Here is a 16,256-nt window from a genome sequence, read left to right on the forward strand (position 1 = left end):
GTGAACAATGTTACCGGGTTTTTTTTTGTAAGCAGGCACAACAGTCTTTGTACAATCACTATGTGTAAAGGAAACCACCCGTCGGTTATCTAGGAGGCAGAAAAACAAGATAAACACCAGGAAAAAGATGAAAAGCCAGAAGGAGAATTTTGCAAACAAAGGTTGCCATCCATCTGTGACCAAAACAGAAAAAGCGCGGCATAATCTGGGAATTGTACTGCAGTCCTTTATAGCTGATGCTGTTCATTTTTCCAGATACAGTTAATGTACCAGTTAGGATGCACCAGCTGTACAAGACCATGTGAAAAAAATTACAGACTTACTTAGTCTGCTGGTAAGAGTAGGCTGTGGCGTGATCTCCTGTGTTCTCCACAGGTAAAGGCTGCTGCCCACTGGCGTCCTGTGAGGAGGGGGCAGCTGTCTGTGGAGAGGGGTCTGTCACCACACCCTGAACAGGGGGGGAAAAGCCAGATATTAAGGAACGAAACAAAGCCTTGAAACTTTGGGCAATTATATTAAAGTAAGGACTCCTTTATGGCACATAGCAAAGGAATCCAAAGAGAAAAATTCAATTAGCATTTTTTTTTTTTTTAAAGGTGACAGGTTGACCTGGTCAGTTTTCAGTCTGTGATTTTAACTTTATCTACTTGTGAACTTGTAAAACAGCTCCTCTGATCTTTGGGGAGGGTTTGGTGTAAATTATTTCTCTCATTGAATTATACGGATTGCCAAAGGCTAAGCAAGACTAATATATCACAAAATATATATGTTTAATCAGCAGTTTTCATTTCAAATGAAAGTTTGCAGGTTGTTTTTGTCCTTACGTCCACTGTGATGGCCGAGGCAGGCACTGCAGTGTACTGGGGAATGTAGGTTCCTTGCATAGGAGCAGCCGCTGCAGCAGGCATGTACTACAGATAAAAGGGGAAGAACACAGACTGTGTCATTTGTCTTATGGTCATTTCACATTTTAGACTGAAAACAGAAGCACCGGGGCAGTTTTCCTCTGTTCTAGCGCTTCTACTCTGAGAAAAACACTGAAACTGCAAGTGTACAATTATATTACACATATAACTCAAAGGATAAAACAAATACATGCACATACGGCACGATGAGCTGACTGGCCAAAGGGGAGACTTACAGTGCCTGTTGGGCCCAGAGACAGGTGGTTCATCTGCTGGGTTAGAGGAGCCATTACACTGGAGGGGTGAATAGACAAACTGGGCTCAATGGCAGCAGCTGGAGTGATCACAGCACCCTGGAGTAGAAATGGAAGGATACAAATCCAGTCAGCTTATAGCTAATAACTGTTATTTGGAGTCAAAAGTGATTTGGAGTCACTCAGCGATATTTAATTCAGATGCAGGAATCAATATATGATCAGATGGTGGAGAAAGGAAATTAAATCGGAAGAAATGTGGAGATTAAAAAAGAAAAAAATAAGCTGAGTAAAGAGACAACAGCTTTCAGCAATTTGCAGGCAAACATAACTCAAAGAAAAGGGGGGAAAAAGATTCAGAACAACTTTGACATGTTGGTTTAAAAAAACAAAAACAATGCTGAGACCTTAATGGCAAAATTGCTAAAGGGACCTCTGGCTAATATGTCGGTTCCGTGTCGGGCTCGTAGCCGAAAACTAGCTTTACTTTGTTTGCCAGCGAGAGAGAGAGGCGTTGAAAGGCTGCTCCAACAGAACTTATTGTTTCGGAGGAAACAGGAAACAGGAAAAGACTGCCGTGTAATCCATTTATTTCAACAAAGTAACCGTATTCTGAATACCACACTTTTAAACAGTAACTGTAACAGAATACAGTTACTCATATTTTGTATTTTAAATACGTAACACCGGTACATGTATTCCGTTACTCCCCAACACTGTTTACAGCTTAAACACATAATTAAGAAAACATCTATAAACTACTGTATAAAGTATAATCTACTAAAGGGTTCTGATCACTCATTAACCTATCAAAGTAAGAAAGTGTAGTGTACAACGTGTTTTAAAGCAATGACACATTGTAGTTTTTTAAGCTGAAGTAAAAAAATTGCAGCTAGAAGAAGTAGTTACATTTGATGACTGCAAATTGTGCGAGTTTGTACATGAGCAACACAACCAGTCAGCAGGCTTGGCAGCAAGGCTTGACAGAACCTGCTTGTGAATGAAGCAGAGACGCTTTTACTGTAAATCTCTTGAGTGTGAAGGCCTTTGAAGCAGTCTAACACCTTGATGCGCTGAGATCTACTTTTCCAGTACAGCTCTGCTACAACTTCAACAGCTCTGTAAAGATTTAATAGGAGACTGTGTGCTCTGGTTATTTGTGATGGATGTTTAACTACACTTCCCATGAGCACAGACAGCATCAGTGGTTATGTATTGGTGCTGCTCTTGAGAGCAGTCAGCACCTCTACAGCTTCAAGTTGAGACATAACTTTAGAAGAACACAAGTATTAAATTTAGGTATTTTAGGCACACGCCTGGCTGTATGGCAGACGACTTAACAGCTTTGAATCTGTAGGGTTTCTCTGGGAGGCTCGCAACAACAAAACCACACATAAGCACATACAGTACACACATTTTCAAAGCAAGGAAAGTTCTAGATATCTGAAGTGCTCCCTTTGAATGCATATACAGTCTGACAGAGTTGTTCACAGTTAAGAATCTGTAAGGTAAGATCCTTATGACTGCCGGCTTTACAGGAAAAAACATGCACGCGTGCACACACTGCAAACAAAGATTGTCAGAGCTGTTAACAAAGGTGCAATGCTCTTCTTCCTGACTGCTGTCTTCATAGAGAGTTCTGTTTGCAGAACACAGCAGCATGGTTATCAGAAATGCTCTGTAAACACTTTCCTCAGTATTACAAGTGAATGAGACGAAAGCCTACACACACAAACACACACGAACAGATGCATCAACCGATCTACCCTCAAACCTGCACAAAAGCTTTGGCTCATGCAGGTAAATTTACCAGCCAGAATCGTATTAACACCCGAGCTTTTCGACCATCTAAATAATACGTTCTCTATTCTAATGAATTCTCATCCTCCTTTTCTCTTTCATTCACTTCATCCAATCTCACAGCAGGTTTCCTGGCAGAAACAAAAAAATGAAACCCACAATGAGTAGCTGTCTGCTCTGATTTATAGCTCTACAAGTGATAAACTCTCCATCTCTGTATGGGTCTGCACCCGGGCACTATGTATTAGTATGTAATGAGTGCAGTTGTATGTTATGGTGTGCGTGTTTTTAATGCATCAGACGATTTTCCTGGGGTATGCGATAAATGAGCCCACATGACAGTTATCGTTTCCCTGAGGACATGACTTAAAAAAAAACAACAAAAACCCCACACAGAATCTACTTCAACTTTGAACTTGCCCTCTCTCCCTCTCCCCTGTCATTTTCCCATTAAAGAAGAGAAGCAGACTGATTGCTGCAGGCAGTCTGAAAGCGTCAAATACACAGTATTAGTGATAATGATACTCGTTTATTGAGAAAACCCCTAAATGCTGTTTTTATGATGGGCGCTCCATGTGCGTGAGAATGCAAAGAGTTTTGAATTGGCATTATTTGTTCTTACTAAGGTGGTGTGCTACGAAGTGCAGATGTTTCTATTATTCTATAAGCTGATTTCCTGAGACCACACCCTCTTTATCACTGCTTTATCAACACACAAAGTACACTGGATTTTCGGCGTAAAGCCAGACAAGTACTTCTTGGTTCCCGGCTTTATACATGCACCCGCAGGCATGCACCTGTGACAGTTCTGCACACACGGGATCTAGCGGTTAGGAAACAAAACAAACGTGAGGTATAGAGCTCTATTTGCAAGCCCTGATACTGTACACTGCCTTTGTCTCCTGCAGAGCTGAAATCCCAGTTCTTTAGATGTCTCATTACAGCCCTCCTCAATAAGCAGCATTGATTGTGTGTGTGTGATTTTTTTATTTTTTTATTTTTTTGCGTGGTTTGGCTAATGCATTCATTTCCTGTAGGGGGATTTGTGAGTAATTATGCACAAAGACATCCTCTCACTAATTAAGATGTAAAGACAGGCAGTTCAAGTAATCTGGGCATCCCACCAAGGCGCAGAAATGCACAATCCTTAAGGCAGTGTGTGTACAGGTGTGTTTAATGTGTGTATACATTAATCAGGCAGTGTGTAGCTACACTGGTGTCTGTCGGTAATCACAGTTGTGTGAGCCTCTACTGCTCCTTTTTTTAATAAAGTAAAGCACATTTGGTTTTTATTTGAAATAACGTCAACCTCATCAGTAATTTTACAAATGACCATTTACAAATGCAATTCTTAACCATAAATGATGTATTATTTTAAAGTAATATTTAAAAAACCCTACAAAACATGTAACCTAATGCAAATTTATCATATAAAATTCAAATTCCCCTCCTAAAATCCACAGTTTTTTTTAATTATGTTAGCACAGCTGAAAACGACTGTACTGATTACATAAGCAATAAATTTACTTCTGTGTCTGGTTTTGATTACACTCAACATGACTAAAAAATAACTCAGTTTTCTTGTTTTAAGAAGTAAATGCTATTGCACGAGGCAAACTGAACAATCTGAAATTTCGGTGTTTATTTCAGCATTGTGTAGTATTCTCCGGTGACAGTACAAAGTGGTTAGTTTGAGAAAAAGATCGTTCATAGGTCCTCAACTGGTCACTGCATTAAATGGTTCCTGTAAAACACCAGCCTGCAGGTGATTTTTAGATGCTGGCCTTCTATAGACAGGGAAAAAAAATCCCCAAAACACAACGCACAAATATTGGGCAGACGTAAGCAGTTTTCAGACATGAAATGATGCTGGAATAGTGTTTGACAGCATCTGCTAAGTGTGGTGGAGGAAATTTGATGGTTTGAGGCTTTGGTCGTGTTAAAGTGGGAGATTTGTACAGCATATAAAAGATCTTGAACAAGAGAAAGGAAGGCTTGCACTCTATTTTGTAGTGCCATACAGTGCCTGTGGATACAGCAGGACTGGAGTTGATTTCCAAAGCAGCTCCGACATTTATAGGAACTACTCAGAAAAAGCAGTCAGCTGGTGTTTTGCCTATAATGGAGTGGCCAGCGCAGTCACTGGCTCTTAACTACTGATCTCTTATGGGAACAGAAAAACGGCCAGAGTGCCAAAGGGCTGCAAGGCTGCAAAACTGAGAAAGTACACAGTACAAAATTCTTCCATCAATCAAAAATATTTTTATCTAATGTCATTAACATCTATTCCTTTTCACTGCAAATCTGTTAGATTAAGTTTTCATGAATTTAAATATCCTAGTTGACCCCAAACCTATGAGCAATAGCGTATGTGCATTTTTAATCCTGAGCCATGAAAACAGCACACAGCATTGATGTTTGTTCTCTTGTTCTAACCTTTTAATTAGACTCATTAATTTCTTTAGCGACCGAGTGTCTCACATTCCAATTTTGGTGCCACAAGCGTTTAAAAATCTCAAAGTAGATGATGGACTGTTAACCAGAGGAGGTGTGCGCATGTTCATCTAGCTAAAAGTGTCAATGAGTGCATACCATTTATCAAAGTTACCAGTCATTAACTGCAGTACAGCAGTGAGGAAGCCTCTGCTACCATAGGAACAGACTTAAGCTGCTGTGTCTCTCAGTCTCCCTCCCTGATGCGGCTTTAATTTGTCAAGCTCTTCAGTATCCAGGAAATACAATAACTACCCCTCATCTTTGTTGTCTAACAGGGAATTTGACTATACATAGACAAGGGTGGAGAACAGATGTGCACAGCCCAAACATGCTTTTGCAGCGGCTGTTTTCGTTTCTTTGTTCTCAATATATTCATTGTAATCCCTTCTTTCCTCTTTCCCTGCGCCTCCTTCTCGCCCCTGTCCTCCTTGTCAAATCCGCCGTGTTTATTTATTTATTTTCTCTTTCTCCAAACCATCAATCTCTGCTCAAGCTCACCCTGTCTTTTCCCAAGTCTTAGGAAGTCATATCAAGCGGCCTGCCAAATAATTAGATGGGACATTTGTTTGAAAACACATTTACAGAAGGGTATTATCCCCGCTCAGAGACATAATTTTAATCAGACAAGACAACAGAATGTGTTTAAGATTTGCCAGACAGACATAAAGAGAAAGACAGAAGACACGGAGAGAGAACAACAGAGGGGGAGCAACAAATTCTGAACACTAAAGATTTTTGCCAACCACGGCGGATACGATTGCAGAAATTTGCACCGCCTTACGTACCTGCCTCGATAAACTCCTTCACCCCATGAATGACAGAACAAAATCATACAACCTTTTTTAGGACAGGTGTACAGATAAACCCCCTGAATGTAAGCACATTCATCTCTTACAGGCTACTTTAACAGATACACTATATTGACGAAGGTACTGGGGCACCATTAGAGCTGCAGGAGCTGCGTAACAGTTTTAGTTCTGATGTTAATGCCACAGGCATCAGCACCATGCTCAAATTCAGTGAGCTCTTAAGAACGAGCCAGCATCGCCGGGACTAAAGACACCAGAATTGAAACATGAATATTTTTGTCCATATAGTGTATGATATAGACCTTTAAACTATTGTTGAACAAATGTTTAAGAGGAGATAGAAGTTAAATTTTATCTGAAAGACTTTCAAGGTTACTGTAATATGAATCTCTTCTGCCTGTGATTTCATAATGCATCGGTCCTGCTACACTGAGAAGTAATCATCTTGTAAGCAGGACTAAGCTTGGAGTATTCCACAATTTATATGATATAGCTTTCTAATTCCACTAATTCAATGCAGTACTTTGTCAGATGACAAGATGAAGGCACGGAGATTTTATATTTTATGCTACAATAGTCAGTGAATGTCAGAGAGACTGAGGCTTTGGACTGTGCTTAGAGCGAAGCCTGTGGAGGCTTAATAACATACAGCGGCGGTATATAGTCCCTGTATCAAAGGAAGGAAAAGCCCACAGTTTGTGTTAAGGTTATGTTTGCGTTTACCAAAAGAAGAGAGAATTTGTAGGTAAGTGTGGGTTTATAGAGTATGTTGACTGTACACCTACACTCAGAGTCGATTCATGACTCTTCATGTAAACATACAGAATGTGTGGGTGTGTTTTAAAACGTTTTTGCACGTCAATCAAAGCTATGTGTATGAGAGACAAAATGTGAGAGAAAGCTCTAGCCAAGGATGGATGGAAAAGAGCTATAAACACCAAGGGTTGGATTTTACATCACTGCATTATGCATCATATACACAAAGATGCACTGCTGCTTTTGATATGCAAATTTTATGCATCACTATATGAAACTGAGCAGCAGTTACACATGTACATTGACTTATAGATAAATAATGTGCTTTAAACTAGCCTTCTGGAAACCTGTTTTTGTACATGCAGTTTCATTCAAAACCAGCAGGGAGCAACCTTTTATTACAGATTCTAAAGTGAGTTTTGCCAAGCTCTCTGAGGTCCTTTGAGAAGGCTATTCACAGGCTGATTCAGCAGAGTGGGGCTGGGATTCAGGGTTACAGTTATTTTCCTTCTCTGACCTGGGTTTGGCTCTCAAGCACTTATTGGAAGAATGTCCTTTTATTACTTGGCTTTTCACAGTTTTCGTGATTCATACCAACTTGTCGGTAACCTGTTGTTATTACTAACATTTTCATTCCTGAATTATTAAATACTCATTTGATGAAGAAAAAGGCAGGGCACATTAAATACTGTTATAAAAGCATTTGCAGGCAGTCCTCGAGACCAATACAGCCTATGCTTTAAAAGCTTTTGTAGTTTTTCTCCCATAAATCCTGCCACTGACATTCACATGAGTAATGAAGCTATTAAACACACACACTGAAAGTTTTAAGACAAAAAGAGTATGCCAGGGAGAAAAATTGACACATGCTGTACACTCAGAGATGACAGGTGTACATTTATTTATATATATATATATATATATAAATAAAGGAGTGAGTGAAAAGGGTTGGAAAATAGAGAACAAGACTTTACAGAACGAGGCTTAAAAACAAAGGAAATGTTGGTTTAAAAACTTACTGTAGGTTGCATAACATATTGTTGATGTGGCATCCAAGATGTACTCTGAACCTGAAGAAAGAGAAGGGAAGGGAGAAAGAGAGGACGGACACGAGTAGGATGATGCAGAGGGGAGGTCAGGACGAGACGAGAGGAAAGGAAAGATCAAAAGCAAGATTGTTGTAAGTGGGTAAAGAATTGAGGAAGAGAGAACATGAAGAATGACAATTGGAAGACAGAATGACAGGAAGCGAATGAAAATGAGAAAACCAAAGAAGAGAAGTAAGAAAATTAATCATTATTTCAAGCCTTTACAAGCCAATTTCAGAGCCTCAGTCCCAGCGGCAGCACGTCTTAAAGAATATTACAGCAGTAACTAAGGGTCCACTATACAGAAAGTTTGTCGTAATTATAAAAGGATATGAAGACCACAGAGAGCAAAACAGTCTTAACAATTACTGCTTCACAGTGAGGGTTTCATCATCAAAGCTCAAGTTGGCCACAAATCATACTTTCATCTTGTTCTCCTTCCGACCGCTCAACTCTAACAAACTGAAGGCAGAAATGAGTCTCTGAGGGTCCCTTTGTCTCATGCATTATTGTTGTATGCATGCATGCATCCTGTACCTGCATCTGTATGATCTCTTACCTACGTCTGTCAACGATGAGTTAAAGCAACGAAAGGTAATGTTTTTTCTTTCCCTATAAAGCATGATGCTTTAAGTCACGAGTCTTTGAATTTGGCTTTCTTATAGAGCTCTAGAGCTCCATCTTGTTTTTGGGTACAGCAGCTGCACTGCCAGCCAGCTCTGACATAACTTGATATGGTTTGTGTGTGGAAGAGAACGGGTGCGACACATGAGAGCTGAGAGTTAAAAGCAGCATTTGTGCTCAAGAATGGGAGATGGATAGGAGGAGTTCTGCAACGTAAGCCTGCATTTTATCATTGGTAGACAAAGAATTGCCTTGATTCCACAGAGCTGATAACTTCATTTTGGGTTCATTTCTTTGGTTAAGTATGACAAACTCCACCTGTACATCCAGGAATTACTCTACATAGAGTCAGGAATGGGATTTTCTGGTTTTAAGTAGGCCACGGCACTCATCAAACTTCTGAGAGGTTAAACTCACCTGATATGTGGGGACAGGAGAGGCAGCAATGAAGGGTGTGATCGATGTCTGAGCAATCATCCGATTCGTGGAGATGCTGTATGGAGAAGAGTAGAACCTATGAAAGCACAAGACATATACATTTTAATTTTGACTGTCCACATCATCTAACTTCTAATAATCACCTGGGAGGGAACCAAACTCGTGTATTAACAATCCAGAGATTTCTCTGCAGTTTCAGCTCACCCTACATAACCACATGTAATGCTGAAAATGAGGCTTTTGTCTCAGTTTGTTTTGAACTACCCAGTACACTTCAAGACAACACTGACAAAATGGATCAGACATCATCAAGGCTGTCATGGAAACAATAAATATTGCAGCTTCACTATGTAGCACAATCAAAGACATCTTAGAATGAGACTTGACACCGCACCAGACTACACATCATGTTACAAAGGAGTCTGCGCCACTGCTACGCATAATAATGAATTATTACCTTAATGTGTGAGTGGGTGAAATACTTCAGTATTGCTCTTTATGTTTCCACCTACGCACGCCCTACTTCCCATCGGTTGCATCTGCAACATCTGCATTTTATAATCTATTCACTTCTCCTATGCCTCTATATGCCCTTCTCATTTTGATCTCTTTTTCCCCCCATTTCACCCCCTCAGCCCTGCAGCTGTAGAATGCTGTGGCTCGCAGTGCTTTATTTATCATTGTGTACCTAGAGAGGACATGTTTCATCCGCCAAGCCGTGTTGCTGTGCCCGATCGATCCCAAAGTGTCTGTTGACTGAATAATGGAGCCAGTGAGGGGAGGGGAAACCAAGGGCCAGAGACAGAAAGCGAAGCCCTACCCTATCCATCTCTAACACAGCCATGATTGTAGAAAAAAGGTACTTGCCACATATCAAGTGTTTCTCAATCAGGGAAGAAAATTACCTGAATAAAAAGACAAACTCATTTTTAATTTACTTTTAAAAGGCAACTTCAAACTACTGCTAGGTCGCTCCATATTATTTCTTAAAATCCGCAGTGAGCACAACATATAGTAATAGCCCATGCACGGAGATGACAATGGGGCTCAGCCAAAGACAGAAAAACCTAGAGGGACTGTGGTGGTAGTCGCCTGCGACACATGCACACATCTCATTTCAAGGGTGAAATGGGTTCCTGAGGTACCCACCTGTTCTGTTATTGCACATTCTGTTTCACATTACATTTGTTCAGTCAGTGACGGCATGAGCAGTTTTGAACCTCAACTGCGAGATGTAAACCGTCAGATATTTTTAAACTATTGCGGCTCAAGGCTTGTGCATGCAGCCGGTTCCCAACTGCCTGCGATAAGCTGCAGAGCGTGATTGTGCTTCTCACAGACATTCAGTCTCCCTGTTGGATTTTTATGCCCTACTTGGTGTGCCGAGGCCTAAGTAGTAGCTGTACATATATAATAGAGACACGCCAGTTATTTGTTCATTTATTTCTTTTAATACAACATGGCTCACTTCTGTTGAACCAGAAAAAGAAACGTAATTCGTGGCAGGTTTGGTTCTAATTCATCTGCGGCTCGATTGCGCGTTTTGTCTACTTTTAACCATGTGCAACAAGCAAACATTAGTCGTATTGTTGCAAAGTGAAAATCAGTACACCTTCAGAAAGAGCAAAGATCTACAGAAATGGCAAGTATAGATTTCATAGAAAATATATGTGCAAAAGGAAAAAGACTGTTCTGTGAACCCCAGTATTTTGTTTTCTGAACTGTAGCTCTATGGCATCAGAGGTATAGCCTATAATTGGTTCCAGAGTTATTTATGAGAAAACAATATGTACAGTTGGAGTTGGACAGGGATCGATGCTAGGTCCTGAACTTTTCATTTTAATCATGAATAGTAATCGGAATTCAGAAAAAAATCTATATGTACATTTTGCTTATGATATCACTGTCCTGCTAATAAGTTACATACATTGTTGTTATTGTCAATGAATCAGTCAAATTTAAACAATGGTTTATGTTAAGATGTATCTGTCCCACTGCGCAAGTGTCCAGTGAAGGGGGGCATGGCTACGCGCAGGCGGGAAAGGGAAGTAGGAGTTTTTGGAGGGTCCGTTTTTTCTTGTGTGGAGGAACGAAAGGAGGCAACCATTAAAGTTGGAGTTATCATACCAGTTGTGTGATTATTGGACTAACAGTTTAATGTCAATGGAATAACTTTGAACATACACAAAACAAAATATTTAAGAAATAGCAGTAAAAATGTGAAGTTTGGTGTTATTACCGATGGAACAAAGAAATGGTGGATGAAATCAAATTTCTTGGTGTGATAATAAGGTTTGCAAATAGTCATAGACTGATTTTAAATTAACTCCAATTTATTAATATTTTATTGCCCTTTTAACAACAATGTATTCAGAGATCTAACCAAGTAGTTTTACAGTTTACTATTTATTAATGATGGCTATTCTAAGCTACAACTCCCTTTCAAAAAATTCTCCAATTCTTTTTTGCCTGAGATTAACTGCATATTCCAACTTTAGACATGAATTATATTGCAGGGTTTAAATAAATGTAGATAAGCTGGAGTACAAACTGGAACTTGTTTGTCATGAATGAGAATCAAGAGAAAAAACACAATAATGTGGTGCTATGGATCCATCTTTTTCACTGTACAGTTAATAAATGACTTGCATTACAGATACTGTATTACTGTCACTGATGAATACAAATGAGGTGACAGGGCCAGGTTATTCAATGTGGTTTTCTGATTGTGTTTATTGTATTTTCATTAGACTGATGTGTATTGAGAGAGAGAAGCAGAAGGCAGAGGACAGACCCAAGGTTATTGATGTAGGCTATTAGCCCTGAGCAGCCAACTGTCAATGGGGACCCCGGCACCGCTATTTAAACAATGCACTAAACATGTAATTGCAAACAGAACATTATTACAGGACTGAATTTTAAAACCTCTGTGGATCCCTAGTGTGATTTAATGCCCTGTCAGGCGTTTACACTGAAAAATTACTGAGTGATTTAGTGGTGACCCCAGTGACTTTTCCAATAGATGGAAAAGGGAAGTAAAAAGGGCAAGAAAAAAGACAGGAGATACAGGAGCTAGTAGATTCAGAATAAGCAAAAGTAGGTTAAGATAAGACAAACTATAAGCTTTCCAACAATGTGTGTCTGGCAATGGATGCTTTAAAATAACCCAAAAACAAAACAAAACCAGTTGTCCTCAAGCTCACAATGAAACCTGTAATTGATTCATACCTTTCCCCTCTCCTTGGACTGACTTTATTTCTGCCTTTGCCCTCCTCTTGACCCTACTCGGCCCTCCATTTTTATTCAACCCACTTCCCTCCCTGCTTTTTGCCTCTCTAATTAGCTGCATTAGCATTTCACAGTCATTTAGTGCTTCGCCGGAAGGAGCTACGATGACCTCGGAAGAGAGGTTGGAGAGGGCTTACACACAGCAAGCACACAGATGCTTGCGTGAGAGTGCCCATTTATGCATGCACGAATGAGCACACTCACACCGAAAGACACCAAAGACGACTGAAAGCAAAGCAGCTGTTTGAAAACAGAATGAATGAGAAGAATTGAGCAATACAAAACAATGTGGACAGGGCAAGAAACAAGTCAAAAACAGTGAAAAGAAAAAGGACTGTATAATTTCAGATGAACTAGAAAAAAAAGAAAAAAGAAAGAGTGGCTTTAAGGTATAAAGTGGCAGACCAATCTGACAAGAGGAGAAGAACAAGAGTGCAGAGCTGCAGGGAAGCATCTCCAGGGATCACATCACCAGCAGCATTCCTACCAGACAACACCAATCTCCAATTTCCCCCTGAAACAGGCAGGCACTCTGCTCTCCTCAACCAACTTGGGAGCACTGCAGATAGCCTCGGCTGACGAAAGTATTACAGCAGCACTGCAACAACGCCCATCTTCCTGTCTGCAATCAAAACCTACAACTCTGACAGCTTGTATGCATAGGTGCATAAATAAATGCTCCATCTGCATCAGTTAGGTGTAAGAATAAGAGCGAACGCCAGATAGTATGTGTGTTCTGTATCAGTTCAGGTATATGGGTTAATGTGTGTTATGTGTGACCCTCTCGTTTGCATGCAGGTGCTCTTGTGCATATTTCTGCATGTTGTTGCCATGTTTCAGTGCACTGATCTTAGGAGGATTTTATACTGTCACTCTTGAACAGGCTGCGTGTAACAATGTAAGTAAAAAGTCACGTTTGGAGACACTCTTTAGATCGAGGTTGTTCGTGCGAGAGGTAAAAGAAAAAAAAACAACTTTCTACATACCCATTCTGCATCGCTGTGGGGTCATACGTCAACGCCATACCACTCTGGAGAAAGAGAAACACATACACCGAAATGTTAAATACATGACTTGCCTTTTTAACCAATTTGTGTTTGTGGTCTTTATCACATATACAGCTACTCTATACAACTAAATAAACAATAAAGTATGATATAGCTATTGTACGTTATAATGTGTAATGAACAGAGAAAGCAAACTATACAAGAGCGTTGTACAAAAAACACAAAATTCAAAAGTGACTGGGAAATAAGGACCTACTGAATGAACAATAGATAAGTAGTCTAAAGACTCCAAAATAAGCCAGCTAAAAGCTCTTATGTACAATAAACTTATTTGGAATAATTGCCTTTGAGCAAAAGAGCCATTTATAAGTGCACTCATTTTATTTAACATGCTCAACAAAATCAAACACATGAAGGTCAGTGAGGGACGATTGTTGCATGTGCTATATGACTATATAAAATAGGTGGGAACAAAATAAGTTCCCAGTTCAAACTGACTCTAAATTTTAGCAGACTAAAGACAGTGGAACGTTTTAGATTTTCTTTACCGTTTCTCCTTAAAGGTTTTTAAAAGTCAACTTTTATGGTATGACTTTAACTCCACTATCTGGCCGGGGCTTTTCTGGGTTTACGTGGGTTCTCTCCAGGTACTCTAGCTACCTTCAGTCCACAGACATGCAATTATTGGGGTTAGGTTAATTGGTAATTCTAAATTGCTTCTATGAGTGCGACCCTGATAAGGATAAGTGGAAGAGAATGGATGGATAGAAGTTTTATGGTAGTTTACTTTCTTTTACGAAAATCAGTTCACACTATACCATGTTTGATTATCCTGAGGAGCATTCAAATGAATAAACAAATCCACGCTAGTTGGCATTAATGGAGGTAACAGCCCAACATAGGAAAGTTAGAGATTACTCAAAAGTCCATAAGAAGGGTGTGGCTCAGGAGGTAAGTGACATCTGCTCAGGAGGCCAGTTGTTTGATCCCAGCCTTCTCTAGTCCAAGTGTAAGTGTTTTTGGGAAGTGCCCCCCATGTTCCTAACACATATTTTATCTGTGTGTGTGCCTGAGAGTGTAAGAGATTTTTCTACACAAACATTGTCACAGAGTACCAATGTGTGTGTACTGTATGGATGAATGCGGCTCTTTCAGTGGTAAATAAGATAATGTTATATAATAGTAATAACACACACACAGACCATTGTCAAAAAGTGCTAAAAGCACTCAAACTACTCATTGAAACAGCCCAAACTTTTCTTTTTGATCTATTTTTTGAGTTAAAGGTTCTTTTCCCCAACAACATTATATTAGTATATTTCTATATTCCCTCTGTCCCTTCTTCTCTTCATAAAGCTGTAATTAAATAGTGACTAAATATGTTTAGCCAAGCATTTATCAGTGACACTAGCCCCTTTGTGGTTTCTGTCTGTCTCATTCCTTCTACCATGTTCAAATGATTGAGGCTGGGCTTCTCTTTGAAGTTTGAATAAGATCTGTTTCCACTTGACTACCTCTTGGCAATTCTGGACCAGACTTAAAACAACTGTTTGCTCCTAATCTTTTTTTTACTCTGTCACCACCCCATCACCATCTATCGGCCCTACACAAGTCATTTGTACTTATTCTACATTCTACACAAGGCTCTTCTCTCCAAATTGGCACATGAGTTGAAAGGGTGCCCTGATGCTGAACCCAGCTCAGTGTTTGTTTTTTCCACAAACACTGTTTTAGCCAAGCCTAGGCTGGGTAGGTAGGTATAGACTCCAGAAGCAACAAAAAGCACTGCTAGACACCAAATAGAAAAACTGATCAACTCCAGGGATTTGCATTCATCTAACAGCAAATCTCTGTGCTGCTACACAGCTGCATGCGTATCCCTTATCCATTTTCCAAAACAAATTCTGTAAGCGTGTGATTGCATGTGTAACGCACATATTTACGTCACTGTACCAAGGCCAGACTCATATCAGAATGAGTTGACTGAGATAAGTAGGCAGTGAAGCACCTCAAAGCATCTCCCTGGCCAGATGTCTCTATTAGTAGAAGTATTAGTTTATATAAGTCAGCCTGGACTCTGAAGCCTGGCTCTGACAAATGCATAAACCTCTGAAGAGATGCTTCAGGGCCGAGCGGGGCTTGTCACGACATGTGCCACAGACAAATGTGTGAGGTGTCTCACTGAAAGCAGTCATCACTTATTTCAAGTTCACACAGACATTGACAAGAGGGAAGTACGTTAACAGAAAATGTTCCCCCCCCCTCATAATTTCCCCTAGGGATCAATAAAGTATTCTGATTTGTTTGCAACAGAAATAGTCCTAAATAATTAGGGAAATTTATGATTTTATTGGTGATTTTATTTTTATTATTATACATTTAACATTATACAATTAACTGTTAGTTTGTACATGTTACACTGCCAGATGACATCGCCCATCCTTTCTTTGTTTCGTGAACAGCAAGGTGAAATTACAACACGTTCTCATCCCAACACGTAACACTGACATGTGACAAATCGTCGGTATGTTAGGCGTTCAGAGGCATGACAGTGGTTTTGAATGAATCTATACATGCAAATGTGTTTTACGTTGTGTTCATGAATCACTTTGGAAAACACTACCTGATAGGCTTAAGGTTAAGGTTAGAGGTAGACAGCTGGAGCACGTGTTACCACCGCGAGTGCCATTCTATTGGATTCAATTGAGAATCTGAAGTAAGTGGAAGGGTACCTTTCAGGTTACTATGAGACGCATTGGGACGTGACAAATTGTATTTTACGCGTTGGGAA

At 39.9% G+C, this 16,256-nt stretch overlaps 1 protein-coding gene across 4 annotated transcripts in view; it reads right to left on the reverse strand.

Moving 5' to 3' along the window:
- The window catches only part of rbms3 (RNA binding motif, single stranded interacting protein), a 164,682-nt gene that overhangs the window by 1,888 nt on the left and 146,538 nt on the right, over window positions 1-16,256 (reverse strand). For 2 of the 4 annotated variants that reach the window (XM_084942680.1, XM_084942677.1), the window contains exons 8-13: window positions 13,445-13,488; window positions 9,150-9,246; window positions 8,040-8,090; window positions 1,142-1,258; window positions 825-911; window positions 324-448 (exon numbers count right to left, since the gene is read on the reverse strand). In XM_084942680.1, the coding sequence (XP_084798806.1) occupies window positions 324-448; window positions 825-911; window positions 1,142-1,258; window positions 8,040-8,090; window positions 9,150-9,246; window positions 13,445-13,488 (521 nt within the window). Of the gene's footprint in view, window positions 1-319; window positions 449-824; window positions 912-1,141; window positions 1,259-8,039; window positions 8,091-9,149; window positions 9,247-13,444; window positions 13,489-16,256 lie in introns of those variants that run through there. The other 2 variants (XM_084942679.1, XM_084942678.1) reach the window with 2 other exon arrangements.

This window comes from Perissodus microlepis, chromosome 11 (assembly GCF_051167445.1).
Source record: "Perissodus microlepis isolate ML-2025 ecotype Zambia chromosome 11, ASM5116744v1, whole genome shotgun sequence".
NCBI classification, from domain to species: domain Eukaryota; kingdom Metazoa; phylum Chordata; class Actinopteri; order Cichliformes; family Cichlidae; genus Perissodus; species Perissodus microlepis.